We start from the raw sequence: 26,614 nt of genomic DNA on the forward strand, positions 1-26,614 counted from the left end.
GAAAACCCAAACACTGAAATTTCTGGAAGAAACATGGGCAGTGTGCTATAGGACATAGGTGTATGGAAGGGCATCATGAATAAGACTCTATTTGTCCAAGAATGAAGACCGACAATTGACAAGTGGGACTTCATGAAACTAAAAAGCTTCTGCACAGCAAAAGGAGCAAGCAGCCAGGTGAAGAGGAAGCCCACAGAATGGAAGATCATCTTTGCCAGCTAGACATCTGACAGGGGACCACCATCCAGAATAAATATATGAAACACCATAAAGACAATGAATTAAAGAAATGACCTATACAAACATGGGCCTGTAACCTGAACAGAGAGTTCACAAAAGAAGAAAAAAAAGGTAACTAAGAAATATCTTTTTAAAATGTTCATTATTTTTTAACAATTAGGGAAATGAAAACCCAAACAACTTTGGGATTTCATCATAGCCCAGTAATAATGGCAAAGACCAGCAAGACAACAAACAGACAACAAAAGCCAGGGGAGATGTGAAAAAAAATGAACCCACATTTGCTCTTTTGGAGCTTTCAAACTGGTGCAGCCACTAAACAAGCATAATCCTGAACTACATTCTAATATCTGTCATTATATTCACAGATAAGTGATGGAGGAGTGTCTATGTGTTACTTTCATTATTAATAAAGATACTGCCTTGGCCCTTTAAGAGAACAGAAAATTAGGTAGGTGGAGTAGACAGAACAGAATGCTGGGTAGCAGGAGTTGGGAGACGCTTCAGGCAGTCACCATATGCAGTTGCCATGCTTCTCCTCTCCGAGATGGATGCAGGTTAGGATCTCTCCTGGTAAGCCATACCTCATGGTGCTACACAGATTACTAAATATGGGTTAAAGGAAGATGTGAAAATTAGCCAATAAGAGGCTGAAACTATGGGCCAGGCAATGCTTATAAGAATACAGTTTCTGTGTAATTATTTTGGGTAAAGCTAGCCGGGTGGCGGGACACAGCCCCGCCATTCCTTCTACAGATAAGTGTAGTCTTCATGCCTCATTGAGGAAACTTCTCTTTGCAACAGATTTGCACCAATACATAAAATTATAATCAAAATGCAGAGTTGTGAAGCTCATATCCAATGGATACATCTACGAAACACTTCAAAATCTCAGGCTTAGCAAGCATTGCATAAGAGGAGGTGGAAAGATTGTAAGAGCCAGAGGATCAGGGAGTTTGCTGTGAGATTGTATCTCCTAGTGAAGTCAGAAGCTATACCCATAAATTCTCACCAATGTGACTGCCAAACCTGAGCAGAACAAGGACAACAATAATAGACATGCCAAGTTGGATGAGGGAAAATCATGCACTTCAACTCTACAAAAATAATTATATAGGCAAATAAGGAATGCTGAGATCAAGACAAATACTCTTCCTCAGGGAAGAGCACAAAAAAATGGTTATCTAATACCAAAGTTCAGTTATGAAAACATGCACACAAGTAACATTTTACAGACTGAGCAGGTTATAGTAGGAATATATATATATATGAACATATATATATATATATGTTCATATATATATGTATATATATATATTCCTATATATATACACACATATATCTTTCCATCTATGTAGTACTTGTACTGTGTGACTGGCCTCTCCTTGCTGCTTTTTTTATTTTTATTTTATTTTTATTTTTTTCCTTGCTGTTTCAGTGTTCTCTTTATGTAGCGCTGTCAATGACACACCCAAATAATCTGATGATAAGAGAGGGCTTTGTATGTTGTATACAACTGTGTCCTGTTTAGGGGTTTCAGGATGGAATGTGTGGAGCCTGAAATCCAAATCTAACTAGGTAGCCTCTGTGTGTGTGCTAGCAATGAGAACAACTGTTCCTGATTCACAGGAAGTCACTTGAGCTGGATCAACTGTGCTTCCTGTGCTTGTCCCTCCTGTGACCCCAGTTGTGTCCCAGGATCATGCCTATTGAGCTGGTCTTTCAACACAAGTTGGTGAGCTATGCTAGTTTTAGGACTTGCTGTAATGTAGAAGAGTATCCTTAGTGTTACATTTTGTTACTGTTAAGAGACAGTATCTTTTAAATATTTCATATTCCTATTAATATGATACCTCCATTTGCTTATGCCCTTAATAGGGTTTGATTATTTCTTTGTGAAAGTCCTGTATATATTGTGTTAGACTTATTTACGTTCTTTTGAGAATTGCTATTTCACATACAAAGCTGCCATGATCTTTATTAACGCATTAAAAAGATGAGTGTATTTTTCTTAAACTTCCTGGGAATTCACAACAAATTTACATTTTTAAAATATCTATAGGGCTCTTGCCATTGTCCCTGCAGTGATTTATTAAACTTCTTCAAGTTAATTACTTTTGCCATATGTAATTCCCTTCCCCACATACCATTTTCTCTTAGTTTATGTTTTTTCTTTGATGGCAGAAAAATATGTTCTAGTGAATCACAAATGTTAACTTTCTGTGTTTCCTGTTCCTGCCTTTGCTTTGTAAGATTAAATAACTTTCAATATATATTTTCCCCCACATTACTTTTTGTTTGCCTTTTAGCCCATCTGGAGTTTGTTTTGATGTTGTTGTGTTTGGTGATGTCAGTTTTATTTTCTTTCTTCTCAGAAGTTAGGGCAAATATTTACGGTTATTTTATTCTCCACCGAATTCTGCCCTAGTCATGGATTCCTGTCTGGAGCTGACATTCTCATTCTTGTTGGCTAGGGAGTTAATGAGTCTTGAAATTTTAGTCAATCAGTTAAACATGTTTAAAACTCCAGGATCCTTTGCCCTAAGCTGCAGTGGCTTCTGGTAATGTTCTAGTACTGAGCTCGGACAGAGCCCACCCAGTTGGCTAGCCTGGTCAGTGTGGAGGCCTGCAGGTGGGGTGCCACAGTTAAGGAACTTAGGAAATACCTTGTCATTTAGAACTTCTCTCGTAAAGGGAAGTAAGCCTCAATTTCTGGCAACTTTTTGCTTGTTTGTTTTGTTTTAAAATGAGAAACCGAAAGGAAAAAAAAAAAAAAGAAAGAAAGAAAGGAAAAAAAAGAAAGAAGAGTCCGAGGCCTTCAATTCAGTCCTCAGAAGTTTGAAACAAGTCCAGAAAGCACATAGGACAGGATATATTGTAAGTGTAGTAAAGATCATGAGTTGAGATTTTTGTTTCAGTGTGGGAAATTACACACAACAGAAATGTAACATACCACAGGAGCATCTCCAACCTGCTACAGCTCCGAGTTCCGAGGTTGTTATTTCGTTTCTACTTCTTCCCATTCCCTCCCAAGCATGGATACATAAAAGCAAATTATAAATATTCTATCCTTGCAAATATAAACATTCAGTACACGTCTGTACGGACAACAAAAAGAACTCCATATCCAGGCAGATGTAAACTTGCTCTCTCATCCTGCCGAAATTAGTGGAGCGTGGGCAAACCTCCAACCTGGATTATGTCTTGGATGTCAGGAGCCCCAGCACACACACGCTCCCCCCTCTCCGCCTCTCCCCCTCTGTTGGTTCCAGAAAGCCTTTACTAACCCCCAAAGGTGCCTCTCTCTCCTCTCTCTCTCTCCTCTCTCTTCGTCTCTCTCTCTCATCCTCTCTCTCTCTCTCTCTCTCTCTCTCTCTCTCTCCTCCTTTACTCTCCCTCTTTTTCCTACCTCCTTTCTCTCCCCCTTCTCCCCTTTCCCAGACTGACCTTGAACCTGTACTGAGGCAAGGATGGCCTCAGACTTCTATGGTTCCTGCTTTTACCTCCCAGGTGCTGGAATTACCATTGCCAGTACTTAAGATTCCTCTTTTAACTTTCGACGTCTGGACATGAGTACTAATACCTATTCTGACCAGGATGACATTTAAAGACTGTTTCTTCTATCTTTGTTTCACTGGATATTCTATGTTCTCTTAGTTCCATCCTTGAGAATAGGGCGCTAAATCAGAACAACGGGATCCTGCCTTGCAAACCCCCCAAAAACTGAGAGGCCTTTGACAACCAGCGCTTCAGATAACTAGCAAGCAAACAATTCATGTCTTTCCACAATGGTCACCAAAAAGCTGGCCGATTTTGATTGTTGAATGCGGTATCCCCTGGGAAAATGACTACTCTCCCTATAGAGGGAACTCTTAAAGAAGCCATTTTCCTAAAACGGGCCAACTGGGCGGTGTCCTCTTTTCCCAACGCCCCTTTGCTATTCTTAGATCGCGATCGCGGGGTGGCTGCTTTCGCTTTTCCCCACCGCGGAGTTCCCGGCGCTGCGCTGCGCTGCGGCTGGGCAGGCCAGGCTGAGGCTGGGCCGGGACAAGTCGCGGTCGCCTTCTGGGCGCGGTCGGAGGCCGAGGGCTGGGCCTGCAGCGGAGGCAGCAGAGCAGCTGAGAGCAGCAACCTTCCAGGCTCGCCCCGCAGTCCCCGCCACACCATGGCCAGTGGCGGCTCGCAGAGCTGCGAGGAGGAAGAGGAGGAGGAGGCTCTGAAGAAGTTGATAGTCAGGCTGAATAATGTCCAGGAAGGCAAGCAGATGGACACGTTACTCCAGCTCCTGGAGGACTTGCTAGTGTTCACCTACTCCGACAGAGGTACTGCCGGCAGCCCCTCCCTCCTCTGCAAACTTTATCCTGCACTTGGGGTGCTAATCTTAGGCATTCCACTTCCTTCCTTCAGAGAGGAAGGATCTGGAATCCCGGGAAGGTCGAAAGGATGCTGTGGGTTGTGACCTTTGTTTTCTTCCCCCACTACCGTCTTCTTTCCCAGCCTCCAAGTTATTTGAAGGTAAAAATTTCCACGTGCCCTCTGTTGATCGTCCTGGACTCCTACATGAGAGTTGCCAGCGTGCAGCAGGTAAAGGGACCTTCCCTTCTGTTTTGAAGACCCTTCTACAAAAGGATTATGGTCCAGGTACTTGAGATTAGCTTTAAGAGGGAAACCTTGTCAATTGTTAGCGGAGGAAATGCAACTTATTAACTGACAGAATCTAGATGATGGTAGGAACCAAATGAAAACAGTTCTCTTATTGGCAAGGTGAGTTCATTAACCTTTCAAGCTATTCTAAGAATTTTCTTAATATACAGTGTGTTTTAAATAGGGCACAGTGCTGTGATTAGTTCCAGCAAATGGGGGGCGGGGATTAAGTTAAACACAGGGGTGGGGGTGGGGTTAAGTATACCGCAAAACTTTCTCGTAGGCTCAGCTCGTTTTCTAGTATTTAAACGAGGAGACAGATTTCAAGGCTTTTCCTGCAGTGTACCTTGCAGTGTCTAGAGAAAGTGATGTTTCCCCGAGTCCCCCTCGGTTTACACTTATGTTCTGCAGCCAGCTATTTGTCACACAAAATGGAGACAAAAGCGTGACTTCTAGGATCAGTGTCACAGAAAGCCCAGGAGTAGGCTAGATAATTAAGTGCGACTTTCAAAGCAGGCCCAGATAATTAAGAATGTCTTTCGGGCCGAGACGGAATTACTCCTGAAGGTGCTAACTTCCTTTGGAGTTTTTTGCCATTTGGGGAATTGAAATCATTTTGTCACCCAAGTACGAAGACCCCTGTAGGGGAACTCTGTGGAGGGCAGGCGGGAATATTCCTTCGTGTTCATTCTAGCGACTAGACAGAAGTGAGGCTTATCTCACTCTCCAAATCCCCCTTGCTCCTTCAGCTTTCTACAGTAAAGGCCAGAGTGCCTGGAACTTGCTTTCTTCCGGCCACAGCCACCCCTCCCCCCCGTGCAGTGATTACAGGTGTGTACCACAACACCTGGATTTAATTTTCTTTTATAAATCGTGCTTATATTTGCAACAATATTTTTTTTCAGTTATGAAGTACTTTCTGACTAATACTTTTTAGGTTATTAGGAAACAAAATCAAGAGAAAGATGGAGGCACGATAAAGAAACTGTTCTTTTTAGCGCCCACGGAATATGAATCATTTTTAAGGAGATTTCTGCTCTCCACCTACAGCATCCTTCTCGCTTCAGATTCAAAAGTGTCTAATTCTGGTTGCCTACACTGCCAAGGGCTATACTTGGTAGACTCACTCCTCCTTGGTAAAAAAAAAAAAAAAAAAAAAAGCTGGGAAAAATTGACCCCCGTTTTTCAGTCAATAAGAGTAGCAGAATTGAGAACCCAGGGGAGTCTGGAACACATCCCTTGCTTAATTCTCTCTCCTTTCTTCTCTTCCTCCTGCTTCTGTCTGTCTCTTGCTCCTATGTCTGTCTGTCTCTGCTCTAACTCTGTCTCTCCTCTCCTCCTTTCTCTGTGCTGAAGATCAAAATACAGGACTTGGAATGTGCTAAAGCAATTATTTTGATTACTGACCTATATCTCTAAACATTCTAATTTCCTCCTTCCTGACCCCCACTTTTTCCTCCGCCTCATTTTTCTTCTTCCCCCTCTGTGTCTACCTCTCCCCATTCTCTTTTCTTCTTTATTCTCTTTTCTTCCTCCGCCTCCATTTCCTCTTTCTCCCCCCTCCTTCATTCTCAAGTGTATTTTTTCTTTTGTGTGTGTGTGTGTGTGTGTGTGTGTGTATGTGTGTGTGCATTCTAGGAATTAAACACAGGGCTTTAGACAAAGCACTCTACCAGAGAGCTAGCTACACGCCCAACCAAGACATTCTAATTCTTTTTTTTTTGTTTGTTTTTTTTTTTTTTTGTTTTTTTTTTTTTTTTTTTTTTTTTTTTTTTTTTGGTTTTTTTTCGAGACAGGGTTTCTCTGCAGCTTTAGAGCCTGTCCTGGAGCTAGCTCTTGTAGACCAGGCTGGTCTCGAACTCACAGAGATCCGCCTGCCTCTGCCTCCCGAGTGCTGGGATTAAAGGCGTGCGCCACCACCGCCCGGCTCTAATTCTTGATTCTAGAAAATGCTCAAGTGTGGGCTCCCTTGTCTGCAATAGTTATGATGTTTTTCGGATGGGCGTGGGGCATCAAAGTGTGTTAGGAAGGAACAGCCTTTGGTTTGATAATTTAGCAGAATAAAACCAGTACTCTAGTGTATCTATATGCAATCTATCTGCAAAGGACTTTATGCGTGCTACCTTGGTAGATTCTTACTGGAATCTCCCTGCCTTTGAAGACAGCGACCAAAGTTCCTTCATATCGACTCAGTTAAGGGTGATAGACCCTGGGGGAGCTTGTAAGAGAGTGAGGACTCAAATCTATTCCTGCCTTCAGAATCTCCATCAGCTAGTGTTGAATTCATAAGATGTTGTGTAGGCAAGTAAAAGCAAAAAGCACAGATACTACGAGCATGCACAGTGGCCACAACATCATTTGTCCTATCAGAGGGATGTAGAAAGGATTATCTCTCTTCCAAGATTTCAACAGTCTACAGGAAAGTATATTTTCTTTAAATTTCTTTACATAATTGGTATAGTTAGTATGAACACCCTATCCTATTTCTGCATCCAATTATCTAGCAGTACCAATGAAAACTCTTGGTGAATGTTAAGGAGTTTGGAGAGTTCTCCTTAGAAATGGTGAGTTAAGGTTCTTGTTAGAAGTCATCTAAGATGATATTCCAGACTCTGGATTTTACGCTTTGCTTTATCTGTGCTTCTTTGCAAATGCAGATCTTGGAGACCTGCTATCAAGCTTGCCCTGTGTATTCCTCTCGTGTATGTCATTTACTTTGCTCCTCAATTTTGCTTCTCTTTTCCAAAGTAGTTCAACCTTTGAGAAGGAGACCAAAAATAAACGAAAGGTGGGTTAAGTGTTTATGAGTGGGATGCTTTTGATCTAATAGAGCAACTATAATAGAAAAAGCTGTGTCTGGCAATCTTGGCAGGGCAAAATCTTTCCATCTTTGAAAGATAAGTTCCTAATTGAACCATTAATGCTTCGCTTGTTACCCCTGCTTTGTTGCTTGGAGACTTCAGTTAGTCACTGAAGCTCCACCTCATTGATTGCGGGCTCAGCTGCTTGAATGGATCTTTTCCAAGCAGTACTGATGCTGTCGTCCTAACAACCTAAGCAAACCAGGCTTTCTCAGTGAGTTAGCCATCCAGGTATGGACAAGGAGTTCAGCATCCTAGAACACATTTCCCCACTAGCAAACCTTGAGAATGCTACTTTCTTAAATGTCTGGGCAAAAAGGCGTGATATAGGTTTTAAAAAAAAATTCTCAGAAGCAGTTGGTTTCCGTGACATCTGGAATGGTTACCATCTGTTCGCTTACCTGGAGGGAAGGCGGGTTATTCAACTTAAATATACCTTAAACTTAACTAAAGGAGGGTTAAAAAAAATGACAGACATTTCTGTCTTTTATAGGAAGTTGTAATTATTTGAAGGGAAGTAGTGGCAACATAAGGCAATTCATGCTTCATTCAAAAGCAGTAAAGAGACTTTTGCAGTCGCATGCTGTAAGTAGATGAGACTGGAGAGAACATACGGATGTTTATCTTTGTGAGGGCCCTCCTTTCTCCTCCTACATACGCACAGATGTGTGCTCCTGCTCCATAGCATGCGAATATGAATTCCTCACCCGGTCATTCGGCTCTCTGCATCATCTGTCTTCCTTCCCCAGCCTTAACCAGCTGCAGTCTCCTCCCCTGTACACAATTCTCGTCGTGAGCTCCCTGCTTATCCCACAGCTCATGAATTTTGAACTGTGGCTGGAGTCTTACGTCCACCACATCGTGTTTTGCTTTGAGGAGTTCTGACTCACAGTGAGCCTTACTTCCAGGATTCATATACTTTAGTATTTGTCATCAGTCACTCTTAGACACCTTTGTGTTAACTGTGTTCTACCTTAATGGAAATGTTCTGTTTCCTGAGCATATCAAGTATAGTTCGTTAGCACGTAGGAAGACTGGAAGATGGTTCAGATTTACAGAAGTAGTAGGAAGGGTGGGTTGATCTCTGAGTTGGAATCATGGGCTCCTATCTTTTCCAGAGTGAAAGGATGACTTGTTGATATTGGGGTCACATCCAGCGGACTGTACAAAGGCATTTGGAAACGGGGGCAGCATAGATGGCTCAGTGGTTCAGAGCACTTGCTACTCTTTCAGAGGATCCTACTCTGGTTGCCAGCACACAAATGGTAGTTTCCAACCCTGTGTGTAATTCCAGTACCAAATGTACTTGTTAGTTTTTGTCAACTTGACGCAAGCAAGAGTTCCTGGGAAGGGAGAACCTCAGTTGAGGAGTTACCTACGTTGGACTGGCCGATGGACAAGTCTCGAGGGCACTTTCTTGATTAATGATTGTTGGAGGGCCCAGGGCCCTATGAGCAGTGTCTTTCCTGGAGAAGGACGTTCTGGATTATACAAGAAAGCAAACTAAGCAAGCCAGTGAGCAGCTCTTCTCCACAGGCTCTGATTGAGTTCCTGCCTCCAGGTTCATGCCTTGGATTCTTGCCTCAGTGTCTCTTGAGGGTAGATTGGAAGCCGTAAGATGAAATAAACCCTTTCCTTTATGAGTTGATTTTCAGTCATAATGTTTATGACAGCTTTAGAGATGCTAAATGGAGCATGGGAGATCTGACACCATCTCCTGACCTCAAAGCATCAGACACAAAGGTGGCATATATGCACACATGCAGGCAAAACATTCAAACACGTGAAATCAACAAATCTTTTTAAAAGATATATGTAAAATGCACCAGTAAGCTCTGACATCATGCATTAATGTGGAGTTTTAGGGTACTTGTGACCTCACAGTCCAGAGTTAGACACCGTGGGGCATGTAAGGGGCACTTAGGTGTTTTACCTCCTAATATAGCTCCTTTTCTTTCCCAAGTAACAGATGTAGGTTCAGTCATAGGACATTACTACTCATAGGCCCCTATTATCCAAAGCCAATCATTTCCCATTGCCACAAAAATCTCCAGCTTCAGTTCTCCATTCCAAGTTCTTCTCTCTTTCTATAATCAAAATCTTGAATTCTTGGGAAAGATTATGTCAGATACTTACATGTTAGAAAGGTAATAAGGTACGAGTATACCCATTCTTGCTTAATAATTTCAGTGTGCCCTTAAAAATTGTTCTTTATTTTGTTTGATTTAGATGACAGGGATATCTATTTGGTATTTATTCAGGAACGCCATAATACTTTTGTGTTTTAAAGCAATGTGTAGTCTTAAATACACACCTCACTTTCATTTCTCAGAAAGCATTTTAGGGCTTTGTTTTGTCTTAAAATGATTATTTAAAAATAATATAAGAATCTGTTCCACAAAAGCAGACATTCATGATTGGCTCATAGAGTGTGAATCTTTAAAAATGCGGATATGGGACTGGGGTCATAGTTTAGTTGGTATAACGTTTGCCTGTCATACAGGAATCCCCCAGTTGGATCATCCTCAGCATCACGAAAACAGGGTATGGTGGTCATGATTTTAATTCTAGCATTTTGGATGGGAAGGAGGATCCATGGCTACAAAGTGAGTTCAAGGATACTTTGGGATGTATGAAACAGTATCTTGGGGAAAAAAGTAAATATTTATCTTTCTTGCTTTCAGGTGGGATGGTCACTTCTGTGCAAATTAATAGAAGTCTGTCCAGGGACCTTGCCGAGCTTAATAGGACCCCAGGATATTGGAAATGATTGGGAAGTCCTTGGTATCCATCGGTAAGTATGACAGATGCGTGAAAATAAGCTGCACTGAAAAATTATATGTGACACCCTTTGCCCATTCAAAACCATTCTGATAAATTTTCTTAATGCAGATGTGTTTTTCTTAAATCAATAATTTGTATTTGTAGAAATCTTTAAACTTTGTGAATTAGAAAACTAAGATTGATAGTGAAATGTCAGATGAGATGATTTTTAATAACACAGTTCTATGATTATATAAATGGTTCAGTTGTAGATCTTTGAGTATGACTTAAGACAAAGCAAGACAAGCCTTTTACTATTAATGGTGGAGCTGATACAATTCACCAGTTCTAAAATAAACCAAAGTGTCTGAGAAGTTACTTCTGTAAACTTTCATTTCAAGGTTCTGCTCCACTGCCTTCATGTGCACATTTGCATGCATCTGTGCATGCTAATCTCAGTGAAAGTATACTGGTTTTCAAGAGGAAGAGAAAAGAGGAAATTAATTCCTCTCAGCCTAGTCTGTGTGACTATTTACCAGCCACTTGGATGCAGCTGTCAACATAAAGTCTTCAATAAGACCACATTCATAGCCATACTTAGATAAGAATTTTTGAAGAAAAATTTGCTTCTGGGAAAATCCTTTAAAAAGTAATTTAGTTTCTGGAAACTTATAAAACTATCTTCTGTCATTAGGTGCCGTCATACTTAGGACCACAGTTATGAAGATATTTTACTTCCAACGCTACGTTGTTTGAAAAATACATTTTATTAAAAATTGAATATTATAATACTTATCAGAAGATGTATATGGGGTAGCACACTGTTCTGTCCCTAAAGGAGTTATTATAGATCGGTCTTAGCATTTGCATGTTTCTCCAGTTCAAGTATGTAGCTGTTGCTAGTTTTTAGTTTCTACCATTTCGAGTATGGTTTGAGAAACACAGCCTTTTGCAAACTACTCTTTGAAAGTTTCTGTGTCAGTTCTGTAATATATATCGTGTGTACGTATACAATTAGTCATTCTGATTTTAATTTCCTTTTGGTTTGCTTGAGAATTCCAATTTTTTTCAAGTTTAGTTAATCTACAATATCAGCGTCTGCTGGAAAGCTCTCTCCCTCCTCATATTCCAGAACAAACCAACCCTCTGTGGTAAAATTGTAAACTATTTCTATGGGATAGATTGCTTATGTATTCATTCATTCATTCATTCATTCATTCTCTTGCTTACCACTCAAGTTCATTCCTCCACCTCCATTCATTGTCTACACTCCTGCTTTAAGTGAGATCTGGGCCTGTGACCAAGGGAGCTACCCTGTTCTCTACACTAGAAAATTTTGGGAAAAAAGTTGTAAGATGTTTTTCTCTGTGGCCAAACTTTTTCCCTACAAAACTGACCAGTACCAAAAGGGGAATCCTTCCTGTAGTAGTCACGTGAAGGATAGTAAGAATGTGTTTACTCTTCTAGTTAATGATGTGAGTTGACCCTAAAGATGAGGCAGACTAAAGTCTGCAATAGTCAGCTTTATTCAGAGCAGCAGACAATTTATACCCCGAGGGTCAAGAAGAGTCACATGAATATATTTGTATAATCATAAGACCAGCCACACAATGGGCAACAAAACAACAACCTGCTCTCTTACTTAAGGCAATAAACAACATAGCAATAGCCCATTTGTAAGTTGTCATGAATAATTGATTATAAACTCACCCTTATCTGCTATGCATTAAGAAGGACACAAAAACATTGTTCCAAGAAAACACTTCCATGTTTTTTTGAAGACACGGAGCGGTCATAAGAGACTCTTGTCCTGTTTTTCTTGGCATTTTCCTTATAAGCAATCTGAGTTCGCCTCCTTGCATGACTCTATTTCCTGACTGTATTCCGACAGGAATGAACAGAGAAGTAGGGTAGAGGACCAAGTAGGACCTGACCATAGGTAGGTAACTGGCAAGATATCAACAGTACTTCACCCTGCTAGAAGACCAAAAGATATGTTTTTTATATGGAAGAGGCTGTGGATGAATCAGCTCTATTTTCTTCAACAATATAAAAAATCAAAGACCACTAGGCAGAAAATAGTTTAGAACTGATAACACAGAGAACAGAATCTAGTAATCTGGGAGCAAGTAGTATTGATATCATTTTATTATCTAGTATGGAATATTACCTTATCAAAGACAGTAGCAAGCAATAATTTAATATTTAAGTAGATCATTATGGTTATATGCAAATAAACGTCTTTATTCAATCTCACTGTATGTTAATATATTAACATGTGTGACATATAGTTCATAGGTTCTTATGACATAGCCAAGGTACCGCTTCTGGTGTGGCTACTCTTCGTGGTGCTTTGTGTGTTAACGATTAAGTAGGGACATTTGGTGGAATATAGTCAGGCAGGACTTAGCTTTTCTGTCAAGACATAGAATAATACTCTTCTCCTAAATCTCTTATTTTTTTCCAGGTTGTGGGTCAATCCAGAAGCCTTGTATCATATAGTCATGTTCTCTATTACTGAGCTTCATACAAGAATAAATGTTTATGTTTCTCCCTTTGTTTCCCAAAAACTTTCCTGAGATATGGTTGATAATTAGAAATATGCATATATTCCATGTAATCAACTTGTTAATTTGTAACAGAACCATGTGATGTATTTGCCACAGTTGAGGCAAGTACTATTCCTGGTTATTTCATTTACTTATTTCTATTTGTTGTGCTGGTAGAGATTGGAACTAGGGCCATAGGCATGCAAGGCAAGCGCTCTGCCAAGAGCTAGACCCAAAGCCAGGCTGTTAATTTTATAAGCTTGGATTAAGTTTGTACCAAGGGGAAACCTATCCCGTAAGCGTTGCTGGACAGAACTAGTACAATAAGTGTATAGGTGAGTGAAAAGCAGTACTTAAATATTGTTTTGGATCTTACCGAATCTATGAGTTTAAACTTTCATTAACAAAATTTGCATTTAGGTTGGCATGGTGTTGCACGCCTTTAATCCCAGTACTAGAGAGGCAGAGGCAGGTAGATCTCTATGAATTCGTGGCCAGCCTGCCCTCTGGGGCTACATAGTAAGATCCTGTGTCAAAAATGGATTTGTTGATTGATTGACTTCATATGTATGTTCATGTATGCATGCATGGGGGGCACATGTATGCCATGGCACACATGTGAGAGTCAGAGGGCAACTTGTGGAAATCCCTTCTTTCTTCCACCATGTGGGCCCCAGGGGTTGGCCTCAAGTTGCCAGGTATGCCAGCAATTGACTTTCCCACTGGGGAGTCTCCTTGGCTTTTGCTGTATAACCTTCCATTGTCATGGCATTTTGGTTTTTATTACAGACTGATTCTTAAAATGTTAACTGTTCACCAAGCCAATGTAAACCTGTCAACAGTCGGACTAAAAGCCTTAGATCTCCTTCTAGATTCAGGTGAGTCATCCCACAAATGTTCCCTCCTCTCTGTGGTCAGGGTCAAAATGTGAACTAGCTAGCTGTGGTTTCTAGAGAGGTTTTTTTTTTTCTATGTCTGCCTTCTCCATGCCTCTTATCTCAGGCTGCTTCTCAGATGCCATCCAGGACCTTGGTTCTGAATGCTGTTTGTGTGGTCCTCCCATGTTCCCATTTCTAGTTCTAGCATGGCTTCCAAAATATGCTCCAATAATTCACCTTCTTGGTACCATTTTCTGTATCCACTCTCAAAGTCTTTTCTTGATAAAGCATGTAGCATTACTTCTTGAGTGTTTGCTAGATGTAACATGCTTTCAAAACCCTTTTCACCCCAGATAGGCATGTTCCTTATCTTTCTGCATGATAAACACTGAGGAGCAGAGAGGTGGCCTCATCCAGCAGGTGACACATTCAGGCTCTGATTCCATGCGCCCGAGTCTTTGCTTAAGGTGACCTCTGTCAAGAGACAAAGAGACCCAAGCCGAGATTTTGAGATTTTTAGTTGTGGTCATTTCCATGAGAGATGCCTGTGGTTGACAAAAACATAATCCTGAATGATTGGGGGTTTCATTCCATGAACAGGAGGTCATTTTGAGGTCAGGAGAAATTGTGAGCACAGCTACAGAGACCTGAGAAGATGGGAGGGAGGTCACACAGGGGAGTGGGAGATTAGTAGAATTAGTAGGATCCTCATTGGTCCTGCTAATAAAGACCCTCAGAGAGAGAAGGAGCAAGAAAAGAGAAGATTCTAAGGACCAGGGCCAAGAGGACAGGAGACAGAAGATTCCTAAGAGTCTTTAATTCAATTATTCAACCCTCAGCTTTGGGAGCTTAATTTTTTTTTTCTCTTGCTTCATTTTTCATTTGTCATAATAGAGCACTGCCCCAGTGATCCTTCTTTCTGTAGAGGAGGAAATAGTTCGTGTGTTGCCCAGCGCCAGAGCAAGTAGCATGACTGTGAATTGATGAGCATCTGAAATATGAAAAACTGGACTTCATTTTTGTTTAAATTTTATTATTCAATTTAAACTAGGCATAGAGGCTAGGGAATGGGGCCGCTGGGCAGAGGGCTAAAACATGTAGAGAAATGATTGAGGTTGTAGTAGGAAAAATGATCATAAGAGAATATGGTGACTCCTGCCACAGCAGAGACAGCAGCTAAATTCCCTTGTAGGGATTACAAATGTAAGGGGACACTGTCTAAAATTGATTAAGGGTCTCACCTCTCTTCCTAGTGCAGACTGGAACTCTCTGTGCGGCCCAGGTTTGTGTGAAATGCACAATCTTCTTCTCTCAGCCTTCCACACCCTAAGTGCTGGGGTTAACTCTGTAAGCCCTCCACTTAACTGACCTACTCTTAATTTTTTAATCCAGCTCGGCCTCCCATTAGCTATGAGCAGTAGCAAAGCTGCGTGGGTTTACTTAGCCTTTTAGTGCCTCAGTTTTTTTGAGAGGAGTTCAGACTTATCTTGTGAGGTTCTAGTGTTGATTAAATGTGTAATAATGAAATGAGCCAACTAGTGATTAACACTTCGTATCACAAAACAATCACTATGAAGCTAGCTGTGTAGCCTTAGCAGTAGAGTCCCCTACTTAACATGTTTGAGGTTTTTGAAGTTCAGTCTCCAATGTCATATGAGCACACACACAAACCCAGCTTAAAAAAACTGTTTATAGCTTCTATCCTTATTTCATGATAGTTACTGTTGTTGATAGAATGAATGTTATGTGTGCTACATCTTAGATTATGGCAGGACAGTGTTCTAATGCAAGTTCAAAAAGGCATTTGAGGGAGTTTTTAAGAGGAGCAATGGGTGTACCATATCTAGACTTGAGTCACGCATGCGCTAAAGACATTGATATGGGAGGTTTTTATAAAGGATCTGGTTTGGTGTACTTTTTTTTCACTATTTGTGTTCATGATTTTTTTTATTATTTGTGTGTGCATGTGTGTGTGCACACACATGTGTAAGTACAAACAGGCCAATGTACTGGAGTGAAGCTCAGAGCACAACTTTTGGTGATTGGTTCTCTCCTTCCACCTTGTGAATCCCAAGGATCAATCTCAGGTTGTCAGGCTTGGTAGCAGGTGCCCTTACCTGCTGAGCCTCACCAATCATCTAGCGAGCGATCTATCGAGCGAGCGAGCGAGCTAGCGAGCGAGCGAGCGAGCTAGCAGGAGAGCGACGCGCGAGCGAGCGAGGCGAGCGAGCTAGAGAGCGAGCGAGCGAGCGATGCAGGAGCGAGGCGAGGCATGCGATGCGATCGAGCGACCGTATCGAGGCTAGCGATGCTATCACGAGCATGGACCTAGCATGCGATTTATCTAGTCATCTATCGATCGATCTATTCTTAATCTAATCTATTTATCTATAATCTAATCTATCTTAACCTATTTAAGTGTCTACCTATCATTCCACTCTATCTATCTATTATTTCGTTTGCATAAGAGCAAGAGACGGGCTCTTAAAGATTTTACCATGGGGACTTCCAGGATCACATTTAGGTTTTTAAAATACAGTGTAGGAGTGAACTATCAACAACTGGGTAGAAGTTTAGATTATAAGGCAGAAGCCATTAGCAACTATTTCTGCATTCTTGGTTTGTGAAGGAAGAGATCCCTCAGTAAGATAGGAAGCTGCTGAACTTAACTAATTGAAAGAGAGCTTTGTTGGAAAGAATTTGCTATGGATAACATTTGGGGCAATGAAGTGTCTCTGTCAAAATAAAGATTCATGAAATATTCATAGGCCTCAAGATAATTAATGTACCAACTATTAAAAACGACTGTGTGTACTTACATCATGTTGTTTTCTTCAAATTAGGTAAATCACTTTGCTAATACTGGATGAAGAATGTGATATTTTCTTGCTAATTTTTGATGCCATGCACAAATATTCAACCAATGATGAAGTTCAGAAACTTGGATGCAAGACTTTACACGTGCTGTTTGAGAGAGGTATTTAAACTTGTAAATTCTTTATTTTGAGGTATTAATAAGAAGAATGACCTGTACTGGAAAAAATGGATATAATTGATGAGAAAAATCACTATCTACAATTATACTATTTACAAAGTGAAATAAACTTTCTTAGTTTCTTAGTGTGGTAATGTTGCTCCCTTCTGTGGTGTGATTTCACTCACAGGTTATTAATCATGTGGTTATAGTAGACTTCCTTCTATTGCATAACTGGGCACGAGGCTCACTTTGGCAAACTGGATTGCATGGGTTCGTAAGAAGAAAACATTCAACTATGAAGTCAAGTACAGGTTAAAATGGGGGTTATGATTTTGAATCCCGTCAGACTTGAAATTGCTACAGAACTTTGTGTAGAGAAACTGGGCCAGCACTGAGTGTCCTTGAAAAGCAAGACAAGAGAGGCATTTCACAGCAGGCTCAGAACTGTTAACAGTTGAATTGCACACTGAGCTAGTTTTGTTCAGTCCTTTGACTCACTTGTTGAGGAAATGGGTTGGAGAATTGAGCAAGTAGTCTGAGGTTAGCAGTTAGCTAGCACACAGTGGTGGCTATTGGTTTGGGGACCCAGCTCCTCGATGATGCAGGCTTTGTATAGAAGAGTTCACTGCAGTGGAAGAGCACGGGACCTTCACGTGTCTCCAGGCTGTCTTCTCTGTTGTTACATCTTGCACCTAAGCTTGATAAGAATTGAAGGATAAAATTTGGAATTTGTTTGTCTCATGACCTGCATTCTGTTTCTATTTGGACAAACGCTTATTCATGAAAGAGGGCTGTCACTATGCCCTCACAAGCATTGTGTCTCCTTCCAGGACAGAATGACATAGACTACTGAGTGGTTAAACAGGAGAATCTTAATCCAATGATAATTAATACTCAGGATATATTATTGCATTATACCATGTTATATTATATATTTTATAAAGATAAGAAGAAAACAAGCCGGGGCGGTGGTGGCGCATGCCTTTAATCCCAACACTCGGGTAGGCAGAGGCAGGCAGATCTCTGTGAGTTCGAGGCCAGCCTGGTCTACAAGAGCTAGATCCAGGACAGGCTCCAAAACCACAGGGAAACCCTGTCTCGAAAAACCAAAAAAAAAAAAAAAAAAAAAAAGAAGAAAACAATTTTTGATTTTTTTCAGGAGGATCAAGATTCCTGAGATAGTAATTTAGTTAATAAAGTTAATCTTGAAAAGTTAGTTAATAAAGATGGTTATCAAAACTTAAAAAGATATTGCGAGAAGTATACTATTAAATGTAAAGGTTCCGTGGCATCTTTCGTTAATTAAATGAATCTAACAAGTTTCATGTTATCTTACATAGACATACTAGTACACAATTGAAAAGATAAGGCTGATCTTACGGAGCTGAGTTTCTAACATTTTGTTGGCATTATTCTCAACTTATAGACTGGGATTTCAAACAGTTTTTGAGATTCTCACTTAATACAATGACTCCAGATGGAGTTCAACATCCATAAAGAATGTAATATATGTCAGTTTAAAAGATAATCTCACTTAAAATCAATGACAGTTTCTATTTCTCATGGAAACCCACTAAACCAGAGTATTTTAAATTCCAAACAGTTTACCATTTGCTGCTGTTAACAACTTTTGAACCAACATACTTAGCTGTGTCTCTCTTCAGCAGTCTATCTAAATCCCATAAATTTTAAATATCAAAAATAGGGGCTGGAGATAAGGCAATTGCTGCTCATACAGAGAACCCAGGTTCAATTCCAGCCACCTGCACAGTGTTCCTTATAACCACCTGTAACTCCAGTCATAGACGATCTAACCACCTCTTCTGGCTTCCTTGGGTACTTCAGGCATGTGCTGTACATAATGACAAACAGGCACACATAATAAAATACATTTTAAAAAATGAAAATAGAAACATAGTTCATAATCAGCAAGTCAGTCTTGTAGGATATTCATATCTAATGAGTCATCTTCATTATCAGTGGTCAAGATCACCAGTAGCCCATTCCAAAGGGTCATCTTCATTGGGCAGTGGGTAAGACTCATAGGATACTCATCCGCAATAGACCATCATCATTATCAACCATCAGAAGCATAGAATGTTCCTTCCAGTACATCATCTTTATTGTACTTGTTAGATTGCTGTAGACTCCCCACAAAAGGAATTGAAATTACTCCTTTTTTTCTGAGAAATTATTTCTAATAATTTTTCATTTCAAAAGATTATCTAACCAGTTAAAAACAGAACTATTTTTGCTGTTTCAAACTAATTTATATTTTAAATTCCTATGCCTTTGAGACAGAAGAAAACCATTTTTATTAAGCATATTGTCTTTGTGATGCTTTGTTCTTATAAATATGTCTTTCAGGAATTAAAATTTTATTGTCACCTTAAAGCATATTCATGTTTTTTTTCCTTCCTGATTTAGTTTCCGAGGAACAGCTGATTGAGTTGTTGAGAACAAAGATTACATGATACTGCTGAGCACACTCCGCAGCTTCAAAGGGGACAAGGAAATTGTGTTTCATGTGCTCTGCTGCCTTCATTTCCCTGGCGGTTCCTTGTGAGTACCTTCTCTGCGTGCTTTTCTGATTTGCATGTGGAGAGCAATGCAATGTGTCTTTTTGGAGTTTGTGTGTGGTGTGTGTGTGTGGTGTGTGTGTGTTGGTGTGTATGTGGGTCCTGTGGATGCTAAAACTTCTTCATTCACTGATTCATTTAATTAACTCATACTTGTCCAGACTGTGCTGCATCCAGTTCTAGGCTTTAGTGTCTGGGAAACAGTAGTGAAAGCTTAAATGTGTGCCTGGCCTCTTCTGAGTCCACGTAGAGTAGGAACCACAGATATGATCTCAGGTGAGGCCAGGCATCCTGAGGCACAATTCCTATGGTTGCGAGAACCAGTAGAAACAAGGCCAAGCTCTTGAAAAGCCTTAAACGCTGGGAACTTAGCATGTAAGGAGGTGTACAATAGTACTAAAAACAGGGAAACGTTAAGAAGCTGGACACTAGTAACATAATATGTGGGGGCAGCTGGGCCCATAGCTCAAGTGTGAAATATCAGCTACACTCAGAAGGCTGTATTCAAGGCCTGCCTGGACAACTTAAGGGGAACATGTCTCAAATAAAATAAAGTAAAATACAATATGTACTGAAGATGCAGCTTATTGGCTGAGTGCTTGCCTTGTGTGAGGCTTTAAGATGAATACCTAGTGCCAGAAAAAAATGAAGCAAAATAGATATGGAGCAGAAGAGTAGAAAATCACTCAGGAAACTCTGGTTTTAGGAGTGTGTGTGTGTGTGTGTGTGTGTGTGTGTGTGTGCATGAATGTGTGCATGTATTATGTGATTGGGTACATGTATGTGTGCATGGATGTATGCCAGTCTGTACTTTGTGTATATGTATATGTGTGTATACGTGTGTATATTTGTGGCATATGCACAAGCATGGGTGAATGTGCACATAAATGTATGCATGTTGTGAGTGTATATGTGTGTGTAGCCATGTGTAAATGTGAATGCATGTGTGTGAGTGGGTACATTATGGATGCTTGAGTATCAGTGTGTCCTGTGTGTACATGCATCTGTGGGTAAATGTGGCATTAGCATGTGTGTGGTGTGTGTGTGTGTGTGTTAGTTGTCTGTGTGTGTCTGCATAAAAAGGCATGCTTATCTCCGAGTACCTGCAGGAACTGCTCTGATGGAGGCAGGGTAAGGTCATGATAAGGGTTAGTGGGTGAAGGCACAGACATGGTGTGAGTTTGGGAGAGGCCAAAATAGCCACATAATAGGGACTGAACTCTGTTTTGATTTTTGCTTAGCATTATTGATGCTTTGAATTTAGCAGTTCATCAAAATAAGTAGAAATCAGAAGAAATAATTTAGTGTACACACTACTGGTGATTGCCAATCGGCTGCAATAGGCTGCAGACTGTGTTTTTATAATTGCACACTAGCCCTTCATATTTCTCTGTGTGCTTTGAGCCAGCCATAAACATGCATTCAATAGTAGTGTTTTCATCCTCACACATGTAAATTTCTCTTGTATTAAATTAGTTAATTTATTGTGAAGAACATAAACAATAATTGGTATGTAATATGTATTACAAAACTGTTTAACACTGTATGAATTTTCTGTGCATACATATAATATATACAATATTATGTTACATATAATACCATATACAATACACATATGATATAGAAGTTTGGTTTCAGGTACAACAGCTTGTGACTTCATTGCAACAGGGTCAAAAAAATGCTCTGGGAAATGTTCTTTCATATGTTCATAAAAATACAGCATTTTCTTTATCTACAGGAAATCAGTCAACAGAGGATGGGGCTGACTACTAATCCCAAAGCAGAGTGTCGCATCTTAATTTCTCTGAGTCATCGCTTGTCAGCGAGTCGGCTATTTTCTGGCTTGTACTTTTCCTGAGCTCTGTTCATTATTCACTTATTTGGGGCCGATTTCTTTTGGAATCCATTGTCTTCCACCCACTCATGACATAAACCAGTTAAAATGTGTCGATTCATAACACAACAGGTCAAAGCCAGCAGCAATTAACAATGCTGAATCTAGAGGCTTACCAGCAGCTCTGCAGGGAAGGCTTTTTATCAGGCTCCTCCTTTCCTTTCTTACACAATTAAAAAACATGTTGGTGTTTTTACAATCCCATTTAAACATTACAATGTATTTTTTAAAAAACAATAGGTTTAGCTATGCTCGAAAAAGTCTTTTACAGACAGGCATTTTTTTCTGTTCAGCGAGTAGTCAACATTACATGCAGAAACAGAAGTGTTTCCCCTGCAGGTTCACAGCAGGCTTCCTCCACAACTTCTTCCTTTCCCTGCTGCCTGACTCATGTCAGCCCCTTGCTCATGTGTTTTGTCCTTGAATATATCTGTCCTCCTGCCGTCTTCTGCCATCTCCGGGAAGTTCAAGGTCTCTGCCCCTTGTTTAGCTGTTCTTCTAGGATGAAGGAAATATATCCAAGTTTATTTTCACAGTTCTAGTGTATGACATAATCTCGAAGTTCCTTCCTCGGGTGAGGAAAAGACATTGCAGAAGCCGTAATCAATGTCCTCAGCAGGACACATACAGCTGAGCTCATTTATTTGAAATATATTTGGCTGGTTTTAGAGTTGTACAAAACCCTCAGTTTTTTCCTTTTGTCTTAAATTATATGGCTTAAAACGTTTTTACATACAAATATATTTTGATTACATTTCCCCCCTCACAACTCCTACCAGAACCTCCGTACCCTCCCTACCCACCCAACTTTATATCACTTCTCTCTCTCTTTCAAAACATCCCAATAAAAGTAAAAATCAAACGAATAAGCAAAAAACCAAAACCAAAATGCCAAAACAAACAAATGTCTACAAGCACAGTGTTCATTTTTGTGTTGGGCCAAATATTAATGGGCATGAGGTCTGTTCTCAAATGACATATACCCAGTGACTCTCTATTGGAGAAACTGACTTCTGTTGTCAGTTGATACACATTGCAAATAAGTTCTTGGTTAGAGTGTGAGCCTGTTTCCAATTTCCCTTCTCAGTACCGGGACCCCATCTGGCTTGAACATATGCAGGCCTTGTGCACATCACAACAGTCTCCTGTGAGTTCATCCTTCTGTTGTGTCTGGAAGACCCTGTTCCCTATAGTTCCCCATCACATCTGGCTCTATTCATCTTTCTCCTTCTCTGGCTTAGCTCCCTGGGCCAGAGGGGAGGGGTTGGATGAAGACATCCCATTTAGGGACTGCATGTTGGCTAGATTTATGTCAGTTGAATACACGTTAAACACATCTGAAAGGAGGGAACTCAGTTGAGAAAATGACTGTATAAGCTACAAAATTGGCTATGGAGCAGTTTCTTAATTAGTGACTGATGGAGGAGGGGCAAGCTTATTTGGTTAATGTCGTCCCTGGACTGGTGGTCTTGGGCTCTATAAGAAAGCCAGACTGAGTAAGCCACAATGAGCAAGCCACTAGCAGCACCCCTCAATGGCCTCTGCTCAGCCCTGCCTCCAGGTTCCATCCCTTTATGAGTTCCTGTCCTGACTTCCTTCATTGATGAACTATGGTATGGAGGTGGTAAGCCAATTAAACCCTTTTCTCTCCAACTTGCTTTTGGTCATGATGTTTAATCATAGCAATGGTATTCATAACTAGGAAAGACTGAGTGCTTCAAAGTCATGCATTGTTTTACTTATAGGTCTCCATGTCAATTACCTTCTACTACAACAGGAAGAAGCTTTCTCTGATAAGTGTTGAATGAAAACATTGATCTGTGGGTATAGCAGTATGTCATTAGGACCATTTTGTGCTATGTTCTTTAGTAGAAGAATAGTATTAGGGTTTGCCCTTAAGTATATGAGCTATCTGAACTCAGATTCTCGACATCTTTAGCAGTGTCAGGTATGGGCTCCATCTCAAGGAGTGGGCTTTAAATCTAATTTTTAAAAAGTTGATTGGTTATTCCCATAACATTTTGTGCCACTACTACCCTAGTATATCATGTAGATAGGTCATTATATATTGCAGGGTTTGTAACTGAGTGATTTTGATGGTTATCTTTCTCCTCTGGTAGCATGCAGAATGCCTTCTAGTATCATGAATAGCAATGAGTAGAGACAAAACTCTTAGTTAAGAACTTGCTCAACTTCTCTAAGTTTGGTGACATAAGCAATGTTGTCTTCAGCAATAGGGCCTACCATCAGGTTGTAGAGAGGAACCAATAGTGTTCAGAACAGCCAATGATGTCTGGGGGAATTCCATGAGACCCTTTGGTAAATGATTGAACTACAAGTAACCCATTCATGGCACTAGAGGACATTTCATTTTGCCTGAAGATTTCTTGCTTTCAATTTCTAAACAACTGAATAATATTCTGTTGTGTAAGCATACCCACATTTCATTAACCATTTATTAGCTGGATGGACATTTAGGGTATTTACAGTTTTCTGGCTATTATAAATACAGCACAATGAACATGGATGAGCAAGTAATAGCTATATTTGTGTTAGATGTATTTTTAACTCCTTTAAAAAGCCGTGACACTGCTTCACAATAGCTATATGAGTGTATACTCACCAGCACTGAATAAATGGTCCCCTACTACTATCGTTGCCAGTTTGTGGTGTCCCTTGTTTTTATTGTTCTTTCTTTTTTTTTTTTTTTTTTTTTTTTTTTTTTTTTTTTTTGGTTTTTCAAGACAGGGTTTCCCTTAGTTTCTAAAGCCTGTCCTGGACAACTAGCTCTTATAGACCAAGCTGGCCTCGAACTCAGAGATCCGCCTGCCTCTGCCTCCCAAGTGCTGGGATTAAAGGCGTGTGCCGCCACCGCCCCTGCCTGTCCCTTGTTTTTAATGATTTTAGTCATTCTGACTTGGGTAAGATTGAATCCCAAAATAATCTTACTTTGTATTTCTATGATAACCAAAGATGTTTAACATTTCTTTAAGTGTTTCTTGGCCATTTGTGTTTCATTATTTGAAAACTCTTTGCATAGTTCTGTACCCCCATTTTTAAATTGTCATGTTTCTTTGATATACATGACTTTTCTTAGTTCTTCATATAATTTGGAAGTTAGCCCTCTGTTGCATGTATAAACAGTAAAGATCTTTTCTCATTCTGTACCCTGTCACTTTCTCCAGATGATAGGGTTATTTGCCATACAGATTTTCAACTCCGCGAGGTCCTATTTATTAATTGTTCTCAGCTTTTTGATAATTCTGTTCAAAAAGTCATTCCCTGTACCAATGAGCTCAGGACTATTCCTACTTTCTCTTCTATCAGATTCAAGGTATCTGGTCTTACATTGAAATCCTTGATCCATTTGGTATTGAGTTTTGTGCACGGTAATAAACAGGGATCTGTTTTATTCTTTTATATGCAGCTGTCCAGTTTTTCTGCACTATTTATTGGAAATGCTGTATTTTTCAGTGTGTGTTTTTGACTTCTTTATCAAAAATCATGTGTCTGGATGTGTTAGATTATATCTGGTCTCCAATTCCATTCCATTGATTAATGGTGTCAGTTTCTGTGCTAATGCTAATACCAGGATGTTTTTATTACTACAGCTCGCAATAAAACGTGCACTCTGGGATGGTGATATAGCCAGCAGTTCTTTATTATTAAATATTGTTAGCTATTTTGCTGTTTTTGTATGTTTCCAATAAAATTTCAATTTTTGTAAATAATTGTGTTGGAATTTGATGGGGATTACATTGAATCTGTAGATTGCATTTGGAAGAATGGTAGGATAGTTTATAAAATATTAATCCTACAGATACCTTAAAATTTTAAAACAAGGAATGAAATAAGAATAATTTATACTTATGCCAAAGCTAAATTATACATCTTGTTGTGTTAGCAACTAACAACATAGAATCTTTATTGCTATATGATGGAAGATGCTATTTGCATCCGAATCTATACCTATTACACTATCTATGCAATACTCATTTATATACATATTTGAAAGAAGAAACACACTCTGTTTTGGTGATTATGATTCTTTTTCTTAATTCAGGCAGCAATGTTGAAGTCCTCATGAGTGGGAATGTCAGATGTTACAATATTGTGGTAGAAGCCATGAAAGCATTCCCTGCCAATGAGAAAATTCAAGAAGTGAGCTGCTCCTTGCTCCATAGGCTAACATTAGGTGAGTTTTAATTCTTCATTTCTTGTCAGAACGTATATAGTGTATATGCATGAAGCTTCCATGCATTCTACGCTAATGAATAAGTAGCATCTTAATAAACACTGGGTAGAAATATTGTGAAGTAGCAAATAGTTATGAAAGGAACACAAAAATAGACATCTGCTATTAATGAGAAGTCTGCATTTTAATTTCTGAATTAATCTCTAGGAAATATTTTTGTTGAGCTGTATTGAAACTATGGTTGCTAACTATAAAAGAGTAAATACAAATTATGTCTAAAATATGAAGCAGAAATCCAAAGAAGATCTAATTGCCCAACTTAAGAATTACTGTATTACTAGGGATATAAAATGATTCTTGTTGTCAAAAGTTTATATATATGTGTGTATGTGTATGTATAGGTACACAGGGTCTCTAGATTGCACTTATTTTATTATGCGGCGTATATATCCAAATCAGTAAAGCCTGTAACATGTAAGATATATATGTGAAATATAATATTAAATATAGTTATGCATCTATAAGTATGGTTGTATGGTTTATATATATTATACATTTTATACTTATTATATATAAATATGGTTTATATATTGCAATATATAAATATTTGGTTCATATAATTGTAAAATATATAGACATCATATATGCATAACTATATATTTGTATATTATATAGTATATATTGTATTTTACACATATATCTTCCATGTGACAGGCTTACTGCTGATATATACTCCATAAATTCAAATCAGTTTACCCTAGAGATGCTAAGCACCTATATTTAGTGTGATTCTGCTTTAGAAGCCAGCCTGTGCAATCATTTTAGACCATATGATAAGGATATGAGATTGCCTATGGTTTTCTGTCATGTTGATTAATTTGATTTCTCTGGATCAGCACTTTGTGAAGCTCTCTAAGATTTGATATCTGAATCAATAGAAAGTTAAGTGCCCACAAATTCCTCGACTTGTGTCCTATGTCTGGGCTTTTTATTGGCTCATTACTATTCCATACAAACTTGAGAATTAATTGTTC

The 26,614-nt window shown here is 39.5% G+C and overlaps 1 protein-coding gene and 1 pseudogene across 1 annotated transcript in view; both read left to right on the forward strand.

The window, feature by feature from the left end:
- Positions 1 to 4,242: 4,242 nt before the first annotated feature.
- LOC119823543 lies at positions 4,243 to 25,587 on the forward strand (annotated as a pseudogene).
- Lrrk2 (leucine rich repeat kinase 2) overlaps positions 16,840 to 26,614 on the forward strand; it is a 121,246-nt gene continuing 111,471 nt past the window's right edge. The window contains exons 1-2 of the mRNA XM_038343704.1: positions 16,840 to 16,912; positions 25,449 to 25,580. Coding sequence (XP_038199632.1) covers positions 16,840 to 16,912; positions 25,449 to 25,580 — 205 coding nt within the window. The remainder of the gene's footprint in view (positions 16,913 to 25,448; positions 25,581 to 26,614) is intronic.

The sequence above is a fragment of the Arvicola amphibius genome, chromosome 9, assembly GCF_903992535.2.
Source record: "Arvicola amphibius chromosome 9, mArvAmp1.2, whole genome shotgun sequence".
In the NCBI taxonomy this organism is placed as follows: domain Eukaryota; kingdom Metazoa; phylum Chordata; class Mammalia; order Rodentia; family Cricetidae; genus Arvicola; species Arvicola amphibius.